The 13,652-nt window shown below is 46.6% G+C and overlaps 2 protein-coding genes across 12 annotated transcripts in view; both read right to left on the bottom strand.

Moving 5' to 3' along the window:
- YLPM1 (YLP motif containing 1) overlaps positions 1 to 4,749 on the bottom strand; it is a 47,698-nt gene extending 42,949 nt beyond the window's left edge. For all 11 annotated transcript variants that reach the window (XR_007889690.1, XM_051621330.1, XM_051621333.1 and 8 more), the window contains exons 1-2: positions 3,671 to 4,749; positions 60 to 299 (exon numbers count right to left, since the gene is read on the bottom strand). Coding sequence is in view for 10 of the 11 variants with exons in the window: in XM_051621330.1 (XP_051477290.1) it covers positions 60 to 299; positions 3,671 to 4,693 (1,263 nt within the window). In the remaining variant the exon portion in view is untranslated. The remainder of the gene's footprint in view (positions 1 to 59; positions 300 to 3,670) is intronic.
- A 3,507-nt stretch (positions 4,750 to 8,256) lies between these two features.
- On the bottom strand, positions 8,257 to 13,641 carry FCF1 (FCF1 rRNA-processing protein). Its single transcript, XM_051621345.1, has 8 exons — positions 13,581 to 13,641; positions 13,435 to 13,502; positions 13,243 to 13,314; positions 12,837 to 12,985; positions 12,316 to 12,388; positions 11,326 to 11,413; positions 10,811 to 10,905; positions 8,257 to 9,527 (listed from the first exon to the last, which is right to left on the bottom strand). Exons 1-8 carry the CDS (start codon positions 13,581 to 13,583, stop codon positions 9,479 to 9,481), a joined length of 597 nt encoding a protein of 198 aa, XP_051477305.1. The 5' UTR covers positions 13,584 to 13,641; the 3' UTR covers positions 8,257 to 9,478.
- Between the last annotated feature and the right edge of the window lie 11 nt (positions 13,642 to 13,652).

The raw sequence follows: 13,652 nt of genomic DNA, 5'->3' as shown, positions 1-13,652 counted from the left end.
CCTGTTTCTTTGTTCTATCTACCACAACAAATGAAATTACATCACTTTACAAAGCCTACCTGAGTTTCAGTGGATATAAGAGAAGACTCATCTTCTTTGGAAGCTGAAGGCAGGGATTCATTAAGTGGAGGAGGTTCAGACTGCTGAGCTGATGCACTCATTTTCCCTTCTTCAGACTTTGCTCTCTGCTCAGATGCATCCTTCACTGGACCTTTCATTTGCTGCTGTCCTTGAGCATGGGCTTTTGCTCTTTGCTGCAGGCTAAGCAGGTGCTGCTGGTACCAGTATTGCTGCTGTTCCTACAACAGACAGAAATTTTCTAAGACAGGTTTCACAGGAAAAATAATGAAGATTAATTCATGACAGCCACTAGAACGATACTCTAGAATAAAGTTTTCAAATCTGTTTAGAGGGAAAACTCACTTCATCAACAGAATGGCAATAGATGTCAGAAGATGGAATCAAAATTCAGAAACCACTATGGTGAGGCACAGTACCCAAAGATTAATTTATTTCCTACCTCAAGGAGCTTACAACTAAAGAGAACAATAATGAAAAGCAGAAAGATGGCCAATAATAAGCCAAATTACTAGACCTAAGTACCATACTTATTTAGTGCTTATTACTCCTAACAACTATAGGTACTTATTATGAGACTTGCTTAGGTAAAATGAAGGGAAAGTGGAGGACAAGTATGAATAGAAGAGCAGTAAAGAGAAAAATGAGGAAATGTGCAAAAATGTTGAAGAGGACAGACAGAGAACACAGGCATCAAGTCGAGTGAAAATGACAGCTGAGAAACTGTGGTGGAGGCATTCACATAAAGGCTGCGGAAAGCAAAAAGAACAATCAGAACCAGCATTTAGGGAGGATTATTTATCATTTCAATTCTCATTAATTCTGATTAACTCAAGAGTTGAAGAGGTAAATAGATATGGTTGCACCCAAAAAATTAACCATTTAAGAAGGGAACAAGCTTTCAGTTTTAAATATTTCAGGATAGAATTAAGAGTACTCTAGGCAGATGACAGTAGCTTCAAAGCACTGTAAGATGTCACCAACATAATGAACAAAAGACTAAAGGTAAGTTATCTCAACACTCAAGTAGTGTGCCTCTTAAAGAGACCAGAATAGGAACTGGCAGTTCAGTATCTCTTTCAACACAAGAAATATCCAGCATCAAATCAGGCTAGTAGGACACAGATTTGAAACGTGGGAGGCAGCTCTTCACCTGAGATGGCTTTGTGCTTCCAAAGTCCCTGCCAGATAACATTGCAAAGGCTAAAATTTTGTGGATTTAAGATACATCTCCATAAGCTCACAGAAGAAAAAATATTTTAAAAAATAAAGACAGCAGTTGCAGCTAAGGCAGCTCCTATATTTTAGGAAGTATTGCTATTATTCTCTTAGCATCTGCTCTTAGTCACTGTCAAAGACAGAATGATACAATTCTGTACTTTTGGTCTGACCTGCTGCAACCATTCTTGTGCCCTTATGCCAGTTCCACCAAGAACCTGTGACTGCTTTAATCAGAGTATTAATGAAACACCACAGGTATTTTAATAGGACTTGACAAAAGATGAATCTGACTGTAGAGAAACATAAGAATCAGCAATTTAATCCAACTGTACACCTATGTAAGAAGCTAGGCTAAACTCAAATGTTGTCAAGGTAAAGAGCTGTATCTTATTTTTAGACAGGAAAGGGAAATAATGAAACACTAACTCATGGCAAATTGCATAATATTTTCTATGTTAAGACACAAACACTGATCTAGTTGGCTGCAGCCACTGTTCCCTTGGGATGAGAACAGAAAGAATTGTTTTCAATTACCAGTTTAAACAAAGGCTTAACAGGATCTTTTAAACGACAAATTAGAGTATTTCTCTAATTGTCTTTTAAGATCATTAGCAAAAAAGAATCATTATGCTTGGTTTTTCTTATTCCTGTTGTGTGAGGACTTGTTGCTCCAAATCTTGTCTCATTTTACAGCCTAGGACAGCCAACATAATCTCAATCTGTTTTAACAAATTTATGACCAGCACCATATTCCTTCTGAATTAACACTGAAGACTGCATGATAGTAAACAAAATACTGGAGATGGAAGTTGCTTTTATAAACACTCATCAACCTGACACTGTAAACTTCAGCAGTATTCTGCTTCTTCTAAGTGTGCACCACAATAACTAATTACTTGCCACTCTTGTGGAAAGGACAAAGTAGTTGAGGAATAATTTAATAACATTATTGACAATTTAGGCTACCTAAGGGGGCAGGAATTACAGCTTACCTTTTGATTTTGAGTTCAATAATTTAAGAAGTTGGCAGCAAGCTGCCTCACTACCAAATTAACATAATTTTCTACGTGCAATTTTTCAAGATTTTGGTTTTGACATTAAGAAGTTTAATGAGTCCCTTTGCTATCACTACAAATGATCAAACAGCACTGCCCATAACCTCTGTAAAATTGAATTACTGAACTGAAAGACCCACTTTGCTAGGCAGTGATTAAATTCTACGGTGCAAAATTTTAAAATATACAATCCCAAATATATCAGATATTGTTATGAAATTGAATGGATACGATTAACCAAGTTGAAGTGTCGGTGACTTCAATATGATACAGCAAGATTTTCACAAGCTCAGCTTCAAATCAGAACCTTAAGATCAATTTGCCACAAACAGATATCTTCTAAACTTAAGTCAGTTTATGGCATGCACTTCAGCTTTGCTTTTGCATCTGGATCTCTACAGGCTGACCTCTAAACCCATGTAAAAGCCTCAGAGAATCTGACTGACCTCAGATGGACCTCAACATGCATGTCTCTGTGCACACTTAACCTTAAGCAACTGGACTGTCTCCAGCTCCATGCATAGGAATGGTCATGTGAAGCTCACTGGAACAGGTCACATACAGACAGGCATTTTGGTCCTCGTGCACACACAGCATTAACACTAATAATATTTTTCATCTCAAAAGCATTTCAGAACATCTTCAATGTTCTTCTCTCCCACGGCCCATACAATTTTATACTGGAATGGCAATCACATGAAGCACCAAATGTTTAAGTAAAGGGCAACTACGTACTACGACAAAAAACACTTTTGCAGCTTTAGTTATGTGTGATAAGACTAAAATAGTCTCAATTCTACACTGATCAGACAACTGAAACACAGCCCATGAGAAAACTAAATGAAGCAAGCAATGAAGACAAGGGGCACTCTTCCTGCAACGTGCAAAATGCAAACCGACTGCTTACATCCCACAATAGGCTGGATGAAACCAGCAGAGGTTCAGCGCAGGTTGCCCACATGCTGTACTTTGGAAAACTCTTCAGAGACCAACAAGCTCCTCAATCAAATTAAATTCAGTCAGGAGTTGGACTTTTCCCTAAACAACTACATTGCTCTTGAAAAACGACAATTTGTTATATCTCAACCAGTGCCACCGGATAAAGAAGCATTTATGAAGCCTCGCCTGAGCCATGCCGTTCCCGGACTTCAAAGAGTTGCATCCAAACCCTTGAAGCGAATAGAGAGTGTTTATTAACTGCCCTGACCCGGAGACCTTTGCAACACCTGGTGCCCGCCAGCGGTTCATGAATCGCCACCGCTGCCCTGGCGACTGCCGGGGCCGCAGGGGCGAGCGCGGAGGCGGCACTGCCTTACCTGGGGGGTCATGGTGGAGGGGTCCGGCTGCTCGGTGCCACCAGCCTCCTTGGCGGCAGCCTGCGAGGTCTCCGGCTGGGCAGCGGTGGGCAGGGGCAAGGAGGCCTGGGGCGGGGGAAAATGGGCCTGCGATGGCTTGGCCGGAGGAGGGATGGAGGGGGCCAGGCTGGACTGAGTCGGCTGGGAAGGGGAGGCCTGGGAGGGGAGCAGGTAGGGTTGGGGGTGCGCCATGTAGCCTTGGGCAGGAGGCGGCAGGTAGGGCTGGGCGGCGGAGGCCGGCGGGGGCTCCAGGTAGGAGGGCGGGGGCTCGGAGAAGGAGGGGGGCGGCTGAGAGGCCTGCGCCCGTGACAGGTAGGGCTGGAGCGGCGGGGACTGGGACGGGGGCAGGTACGACTCCGCCTGGGGGGGCGGCAGGTAGGCCTGAGCGGGGGGCAGGTAGGCCTGAGCGGCGGGCTGCGGAGACTGGGGCGGCGAGGACAGCTCCATGTCCATGGGCACCGGCGAGGAGTGCACCGGCTCGCCCCAGTCCCCGTGCCCGCCCGGCAGCTCCTGGCCGTCGCGCTCCCGGATGGCGGCGGGCGGCTTGCGGGTCGGCGGCGGCTCGCGGTGGGCGAACTGCTTTTGGTAGCTGCGGACGGGCGGCGGCACGGGGGGCGGCGGCTGCTGCCAGTCGGTGAAGGAGCCGGGCAGCGGCGGCGGCGGCAGCCCCGGCGGGGGCGGCCCCGGCGGCGGCGGCCCCAGCAGCACGGACTGCAGCTGCTTCTGGTGCATCTGCTGGAGCTGCTGCAGCTGCGCCAGGTGCTGCTCCTGCAGGCTCAGGAATCCCGAGGTCCCGGTGGGCGGCGGCGGCGGCGGCGGGGCGGTGGCGGGCGCGGGGCCCGGCGGCGGGTAGCTGGGCAGCGGCATCGGCGGGACGGCGGGAGGCGGCACGTTGGGGGGAGGGATCGGCAGCGGCGGCGGCGGGATGGAGGTGGGCGGCGGCGGGTAACCCGCCGCCCCGTACAAGCCCCAGGCCGGATACATGGCGGGGCCGCGGCGGCGGGAGCGGAGCGGAGCTCGGCGCTTCCACAGGCCGCGGCGGCGGCGCGTGCGGCCTAACGCGCCTGCGCGGGGCGGCGCGAGGCCCCGCCGGGCAGTGGAGCTGCAGCGGGACGCTAGAGCGTCTGCTCGGCACCTGCAGCGCGCCGCCTAGCGGGCAAGCTCCGCGGGAGGAGGGGCGGCGGCGCCGGTGCGGGGCCGGTGCGGGGCCGGGTCCCGCCGGGGGACAGGCGGGCACGGGCGAGAGCCACCCGGGAAATGGGGCTCCATGTTGTGCAAGGGGGGCGACGAGCAGGTGGGTGCCGCCGGGTCCTTCCGCGGGCCCGCAAGCGCCCTTGCAGGGCTGGCTCGGCAGCCTCCAGCAGGCGCGGGTGCTACCGGGGCGGCGGCGCCGGTGACCGTAGTTGTCCCGGTGCAGCCGCGGCCACGTTTCCGCCGCCCTTGTCAGGGGCTGTGCGTCTGCCGGCAGCGGCTCGGGCCCGCGGCGGCGTGGCCGTGCCGCTTCAGCCCCGCAGGGCTACGGCCACCTCGGCGCTGGTGCCGTGGCGGAGCTCAGTAACCGCGGGAATCGAAGGGTGAAGTGAGCGTGGGCACAAGCCCAGCCGATCCGGGCCCGGGGCCGGCACACCGGCGCCGCGGGCTCCAGCCCCCTGAGGGGCAGTGCAGACCCTGCGCGGGGCCAGGGGCCGTGCCAGCAATTCCATCGCCTAAAAGGGATGTGAACGCTCTTGGTTCGGGTCTAGCGAATGTGCTGCTGAGAACCTCGAGAGGGAAAAGACTGGAGCGGCGGATGTGCGAGTTGCCTCATCCATTACAGCAGGAACTGCCCTGAGGAGCAGAAAAGCTGTTTTCCTTGTGTTTCTCTCCCCACTTAAGCAGGAGTTAAACACACAGATATATTCTTTAGCCAGGTAGCAAAGATTTCTGCAGGGTGCTGAACTCTAATTGTAGAGAAAATACACAAGGGCTTGTGCATGTGCATTCTAGTAGCTGGGCAGTGAAACCTAGGGCCTGTTGTGATGTTCCATCAGTGGGACTTCTTGTTCATTTGCTTTTAAATTCCAGGGAATCCACAGATGTGACACCTCATGAATCTACAACAAGCTTCAAGCAGAGTGTGAACTCCATTATGAGCACAATAAAAAAAACACCTTAATTTAATACACACATAACTGTCTTTTCTATTATAAATATACTTTCTTTTCATCTAGAGGCGATTATTGATCCCTTTCTGTCTAGGGCAGTGCTCTGTAAGATTCTGTCACCATGAACTGGACTTCCAGACAACATTTGCAGTTCCAGCCCCCATCTCCTCCCACACTGTACACTTATTTAACATTATATTACCAAAGTCTTTGGGCCAGTTTACTCACTGATTAAGTTTTTGAAAGTCTGTCCTTTCAAACTAGGGAATTCCTCTTGCAAACTTCATTTATCCTCCTGATTGATTCACTCAAAGCAAGTTCTCCTGTGGTGAGTTTACTCAAGGTTATTTCACGCCTGCAGGTCTCTGCCAATATTCTTGCTATTTGTTGTGGTTACTTAACACTATAAATTAATCTGTTAAGCCTCTTACAAAGAAATACATGTACTTAGCCATTTTCAGTGGCAATTGTTTTCCAGCCTACATTGAGGTGGCCGAAGAGTAACTTCCAAATAATCTGACATATGCTTTTGTCAATACCCAAATCTCGTTTGGGCAGCAGCAGAGTTGGCTCCTGCCAGCCCTGAGACACTGGCTTTACTCAATGTTACCTTGTCCTAAAGCAACCATGTCTGCATTATGCACTCTTACTGTTTTACAGTTTGTAACATTAAAGTATGCCATCCTGCTGGTTTTAATTCTATTTTCAAATAGCTAATGCTTTTCATTCCTCTAAATGCTATTCTAGCACATTTCAGTTACCCCCCAATTAAACAGTGTCACATCTTGGATCAGCAGCTTAAGTTTCTTCACTTTGGTGATAACATGCAGTGATCTTGAGCCTTCAGGTGGCCCCCAGAAAGGCAGGAATGATTTTCTCCTATTCTTTGCATGACTTCAGACTTTGCTTTTGGTGGCTTTTCTGTTGTTTTCTCTCTCTTCTGAGGCTATGGAAACTGGCTACAGCAGGAGACAGGATGTTAAGGGGGAGGCTGGATTCCCTGGAGTTACTGAGGAACACTGCAGGCATTTGTTTGATACCTAACTCGTGTGCAGGCTTAAACCAACTGCCAGAGTCAGGTCAGAAGGAATTTCTCTTCTGGTTTCGACTAGCAGAGTTCTGTATTCACAGGAACATCAAAGCTTCCTCACTTTCGATATCTGTAATACAGAAAACAAACTTTCCTCCTTTGACACACTGCAAGTTGGATCTGAGGTTGGGATGCCATGGTGTGCATGGAGTAAATGCCTCCCTGCGAACTAAGGGTCTGGCACACAGGTTCCCTGGGACAGCAGGAGAAGCACTTGATAATTGGGATGGTTCTTCCCTGTCCTGTATTTCTCTTCTGATCAGGCTCTTTGCCTTAATACACAAGTTTTTCTGTCTTGCCAATTATACTCAATTTCTGTACATTTCCTGAAGGGTTTGCTCACTGCCAATGTTTTCTTCCTGCTGCTCATCCGCTGACCCTCTTAACACTTCTTCACAATGGCCTTATGCCTGTTACTAAAACAAGCAAGGCACATTACAAGGAATGTTAATTTAAGGAGTAAAGGACTGGTAAACAGGCACATTTGCTTTGATTCCTACCCATGGTTCATGCTACACACTTATTTTTGTTAAATCCCTCCAATAGGCATTCTGCTGGCAGACAGACATTCCCAAATTCATCATGTTGCTGTGCCTTTCACCTCTTCTCCAGCACCAGAAAGACTTCTATCAAATATTACTATGAGCATCCATTTCTTTCCTCTCTGGTCTCCTATTAAGGTTAATTCAAGTGAAGTTATTTGCACAGGAACAATTCTACTAGAGTTACTAATTAGAGTTAACTAGAGCTAACTCTAGTACCTGAAGAAGTCTTTCAAAACCAGAATTATCTGAAAACCAAGTTACACAGATCTAATCCTACAACAGTTTCTCAGTCCTCATTTGACTAAACATGGTCTTCACATGTTCGCTTAAATATTTAGCTTAAAGAAATGTGAGCTGGATTGAGAGAAGAAAACTACAGATACTATTATTGAAATGTAGAGTTATGCACCAAGTATAAAATCCAAGGGTTGTTGGCTACCCTCTTTCTGGGCGGAGGTGAAGATAAACTTCAATGGTGATAGCTCGGAAAGGGTTTTGTTTTCAAAGTATTAGTATGCTGTTCTTTCAGGGACGAGTGTAGTAGATGTGCCTGCAGCAAGCTAAGAGATAGTGCAAGGGTAAGACTGGTATCTTCCCAAAGCTTCCTGCAGCATCTGCAGAGGCACAATGCTAGCATGAAAGTTATTAGCATGTAAGGGCATTTCACAAGGACATGAAATGACTAGCAGAGGAGAGGTGTTACTCTCCACTGTATGCTGCCCAGCATAGACATCAGAGTTCAGCTGTTCTCTGCAGCTTGAGCCACTGTAAGGCACCACAGGATAAAAGCTTTATTAAAGTTTGGAAATGTTCTTAATTATACCAAGAATTTAAGTTTTCAGTCTTCCCCTTTGCCCCAGCTCCAGCATTTTGGCCAGGAAGCATCCTACAGCATGTTGGCCCCTGGTGACCCTCATGTAGTCTCTTATCTCTCAGTTCTTCTCACTCCAGAGCAGAAATCAGAACAAATTATACTGCTAAAAATTAAAGAGTAACAGAGAAGAGATGAGAATGCAGTTACAGCTTTGAAATATTTTTTCCACTGCACTTCTCCAGGTGGCTTAATGATTTCTTTCCCCCCCATCCTCTGACCAGTTCCCTACAGCAAATGCTGCTGGTTTCTTGAGACTCACACAAATCTGCAGTCATCGCTCTGATTCCCCTCACGTACTCTGCTCCCAGCCCACAGTAATGACTTTCACAGTTTGACTCCTTTCTGTCCAAGTCTGATACCTTCCTTCTCTTCCATGACACCTAAGGAAGGGGATGAGGCTTTGAGGTGCTTAGGTGCCAAGCAAACAAGAGGGAGACTTTTGTCCTGACCCAGCAGCCCAGCCCTCCCACCAACTCTCTGCATACAAGCAAAAGGACCAAGTTGCCAGCTAACCCAGTACAGACATGGGAATCTGACCAGGACACTGAACTCAGTTCCATTCATTGTACAGTTGAATAGAAACCCATTAATTTTGGATTAAAATCTTCAAGACCACTGGTCCAGAAAAGGCGCATTAACTGCTGCAAATTTGAAGGCTTTTCTCCAGAACGTAGGTTCTGATTTGCTGTGGGACAGGCGTGGGGGAGCTTCCCAGAGGAACACTTGTCCTGCTGCAGGGTCAGCAATATGAAACTTCTAAAATTTCTGTGGTTTCATTCTCAAGCAGAGTTACATCTCCAATATTTAATTCAGAATGCTGAAATCACTTTTTCCATTGATCCCAATGAAGAAGGAGTTAGGCATGTTTTGAGCACTGCTGTCCCCTCTTTCCCATATGCTTTTCCCAACTGTAGGTAACCAGGCCGAATCAAAATAAGGATGAATAAACACAGACTCTTCCAAGTGGCTTTCTCTTAGAGGATCAAGGCTATGAAATCCAATGTCACCCACAGTCCTTTGAGCAGAGTCTCAGCAAGTAAGAAAGCAGGAGGGTTGGAACCAGAAGGACCCTTATCCTGGCTCAGAGTCCTGGCATCAATGGCTTGGCCAGGCAGGTTAGAACCGAGGAGCTCCGTAATCATCCGGCATCCTCTCAATATTGTATCTGAGAAATAAAGAGGGAAAACTTATGAAGATGACCTACTCCACATTGCTCCCCTCCCGACACAGCAACAGGCTTTCAGGCAGAATGAACAGCAAGAACCTTTGCTGCATTTCTATCTGCAGCACAGATCCCCAGGAAGAAAAATTACTTCTGAAAGCAAAAAGCCTTCAGAAGGTCACTGTTATCCTTTACCTCAAACTCAGATTATCAGGCATATCTAAAACTCACAATCTCCAGAGAAGGAAAAAAATGGTGGTTTTATAAGATCTGACTTGGGATTTAAATGCAAACCACCATGGACAACAAAACACTTGTCCATTCAACTTACAATTCATGGCCACACTGAGTAAGGGCAAAGATGTATTGAGACAAAAAAATCTTCCGAGACATGTTCTAATTCTAGACCAATTAAGACTTGACAAGTTTATAGCAATCAACCTCCTCATTTCTGATATACTGCTCTCTCAGTGTATAACTAGACTCATTGTCTCTGCTGCTAGCAAAACTGCCTCCTTTCTAGTATCTCTTCCATCTCATTTGAAGACTTTCGTCCTTTCCTCTCCATATTCTGACTTCTCTCTATCCTTACCATGTTACCAAACAAAGCTAGAGTACTGTGAAACGTTTTAGCACAGGTTCTATGCAAGATAAATCTCCTAGCTGTACATGATGTAAAAGAAATATTAAAACACTGGATATGATAAACAAAAGTAAGTAAAGTCTTCCTAGAAGAGGCTTTATGAGTGCTTTGGAAGGAGCAGGAAATTAATTTAAGCAAATGTTTTTACAGTGGGATCACTGGTCCTACTGCATATTAAAAAAATAACAAAGTGAACCAGTACTTGTAGATACTGGAGAAATTGCTGCACTTGTATACTTCCAAGTTGGTTTGCTTTTTATCTAAGAAGCAAATTCAATCTCATAGCTGAGGGTAAACAAACCTAAGAAATACTACATGAAACAAGAATGGTTCTTTTCCTCACAAACCTGTAAATGCATTTGTCTGGTAGTCCTGCTGCTATTGGTAAACAAAACTGATCTATAGAGACAGTGGCCTCAAAGGAACTAGTTTTCCAGGTAAAAGCAAGTGAGCATGTAGATTGCAATAAAAGTGGATCTATGACCAGTCTCTTCCCAGCAGCATCTACACTTCTCCTGTTGTGCAAACACTTCGCCCTTTACCCTCCACTACAGACAGCACAGAAGAGAAGTACACGGTGGCAGAGTCCCTGTCAGACAAGGATTCTGCCAGGCACCACTCCTTCCTGTTGGAGGTCCCTTACCTGTGCCTGGAAATATACATGATAGGTACTCCAGGGATTTTTCGTATTCTCCTCTTGAGCTCTTTATCCACTGTGGCCACTATGTAACATTTGTGCTGCAAAAAAAAGAGGCGAGTCAGACTAGACACCAGTGAAACCACAGAAGGAGACAAAGCTGAGCAAAAGCTTCTACTCAGTGAGCTCATTTAATGCAAGAGGCCTGTGAGTCCTTAGGGACGCATTACTAGGACTGGTATGGAACTCCACAGCAGACTTCTGCTTGTCAAAATAGTAATCCAAAGTTTGTCAAGCCTTTCCAGCTGACAGCTTTCCCATGCCAAGCGCTCCTTGATGCTGTCCTATACAACAAGTACACCGAGGGAAGGCTGTACCTTCAAATAAAGTTGTTCTAGGGACTGAAACTTCCCCTTGCTGAGTATTTACAGTTACTTCGTCGGAAATTTAAGTCATCAGTAACAAGGAGGGCTCAGGAATTTTTAGTATGTTAGCACAGTAACTTTCAGAAACAGAAATACCTGAGTGACTCTCTGTACCAAGCAGTCGTCTGCGTAGGTTCCTTTGTGTGTACATGGCAAGCGCTCAAACCGAGGGTCCTTGGCAATTCTGAGGGGATAGATAAGGCAGCATGCCAGCAGTCAGACCACAGTGTGCAGCAACACAGTACAGAGAACAGGAACACCCTGCCTGTGACATGCAGCAGCTTCCTCTCAAAACAAGGGCTGAAGGGATGGAGTGGATGGTACACCACAATCAATTGAAACGGGGAACAAAAAGTGAATGGAATCTGTCTGGCTAATTATTATAGGTTAAGTATTTCTTAGTACTTTTTAGTTTTATTCAGCATCCCCAACGTTAGGCTTTTGCCTAACAAAGTCACCTGAAACAAGTTATCTGTGGGAAGAACTAGAACTTCTGGTATCTCATCTTTCATACCATGTATATAGAACACTTCACCTCCTCTCTGAAGGGGAACATCAAAGCTGTTTAGGGGATGCACTCAGATACTTTACAAGACAACAGGCCAAAGTAAAAGTAAAGAACAATACATTTGACTGGTACATCTGGAGGGCAGAAACTACACTGGAGTGGTTTTGTACAGATCACACAATAACCTGGCTCTAGATTATCAGTATGTGCTACCTACTCCTACAGGAATAACATGAGTTTCTGTAAGATTTGTGTCACTTCTTTATTATAAATTTCTATAATTAGAAAAGAAACACACTATTTTGAGTAACAGGAGGAAGTGTTATTTTGAAATTCTTAGGGGGAAAAATTATTTACAGATCAATATTGTGCACTCATATCCAGCATTTAGTTTTTTAAAAAAATAATCTATAACTCGAGCCATCACACTGACCTTATACAGCTGGAGAAACAAAATCAAGTTTGGGACTCTGTAACAACCTAAGTACTGGCTAGTGCAAGAGCACCATCACTGAAATACTTTAATTTATTTATATTAAAACATTCAGTTCAAGAAATGGAGAACACCCTGCACCTACCTTAATGCCACACGGTACTTCTGTCCTAACTTCTCAATTTCACCCATTACACAATCTGTGATACATGGAATGCCTACATGCAAAAAAATCTTGTGTTAAAACCAAGCAGTGTTTCTTTACAGAACTCTACAGTATTGCCCATCTGCCCAGGAACAGTTAACTATCAGGGAACTCTGTAACATGTAACTTAAAAGTTTTAAGCTTACAAGAAGTGGTGAGGTTGTGAAGTTACAGAATGTAGACCCACTGAATTTGACCATGCCATGATAATTTTAGATTTTTAAGTTATTAATACTTTACATTTATTGACATTATCATTTAAGACTGTTGTTTGACTGAAACTATAGACAGATCTAGCTTTACCACAGCCATGAACAATGAGCTCAACCATTAAAGGACATGTCCTTTTTTTAAGATTTTCTGTGAGCATCAGCAAGTGGTATGAGGCTGACAAAGCACACTACAAGCACGTGGCAGCACTATGCAGTCCAGAAGAAGCTGCAAGTAATGCAGACACTCACACTTGGCATAAAGACAGTCCATCATTGACTGCACCAGGTCCAGCTTGGCCTTGATGGAAAAGTTGATGAAGTTAGTGTCAACCAGGATGTGGTAAGGGGGGCCCAACTGGGTATTATACTGGAAGAACAAACAAGAGGGATGCTGGGGGCTGCCAGGAAGACAAAAAATTAAAGTAAGTTAATTGCATTTAACAACATATCCAATCCTACAACTTGCACAGAATTAAAGAAAGGTGACAAGCAGAAACAAGGCAGCGTGGGACGGTGACCTGTCAGCCCTCCTGCCTTCCAAGCCCCAATCCCTTGATTTGAGGGGCACCATTTCCTACTCGGACAGTTTTGCTCAGGAACACCACCAGTGGCCTCCCGAGCCGCCCTCCATCCCTAACGAGCCGGCAGCACTTACACCTCTCGCTCCTTGATGGCACTCGGGTCTTCCTTCTTCTTTTCGCGGGCTTTCGCCCGGTCCTTCTCGTTGCTGCAAGGAAACACAGGCACTCCTGGGGCGGCGGGCAGGCCGGGGCCGGGACCCCCAGCGGGCCGCGGGGCCGCCAGTCCCGCCCGGGCCCGGCCCAGGCCCAGCCGCGGCCACACTCACATGCGCTGGTCCCGCAGGCTGATCATGCGCTTCATCACCGCGTACTTCCGCGCCTTCTTCTGCTTCCCCTGCAACGACACGGACACGCTGCCGCCGTCAGCGGCGGAGAGACCCCAGCCCGGACCCCCAGCCCACGCCCGCCTCACCATGCTGCTGCTGCTGCTGCTGCTGCTGCTGCTGCTGCTGCTGCTGCAGCCGCCGCCGCTTCCGCCGCCGCC

The sequence above is a fragment of the Apus apus genome, chromosome 5 (genome assembly GCF_020740795.1).
Source record: "Apus apus isolate bApuApu2 chromosome 5, bApuApu2.pri.cur, whole genome shotgun sequence".
In the NCBI taxonomy this organism is placed as follows: Eukaryota; Metazoa; Chordata; class Aves; order Apodiformes; family Apodidae; genus Apus; species Apus apus.
Note: the sequence above shows the minus strand (reverse complement) of the source record. Positions and strands in the feature narration are given on the sequence as shown.

Coding starts and splice junctions, on each gene's coding strand:
- FCF1 (XM_051621345.1), bottom strand. Junction 13,315..13,434: donor AGCCTGCGGGACCAGCGCAT/GTGAGTGTGGCC, acceptor GTTTCCTTGCAG/CAACGAGAAGGACCGGGCGA. Junction 9,528..10,810: donor ATGTATATTTCCAGGCACAG/GTAAGGGACCTC, acceptor TTTATTTCTCAG/ATACAATATTGAGAGGATGC.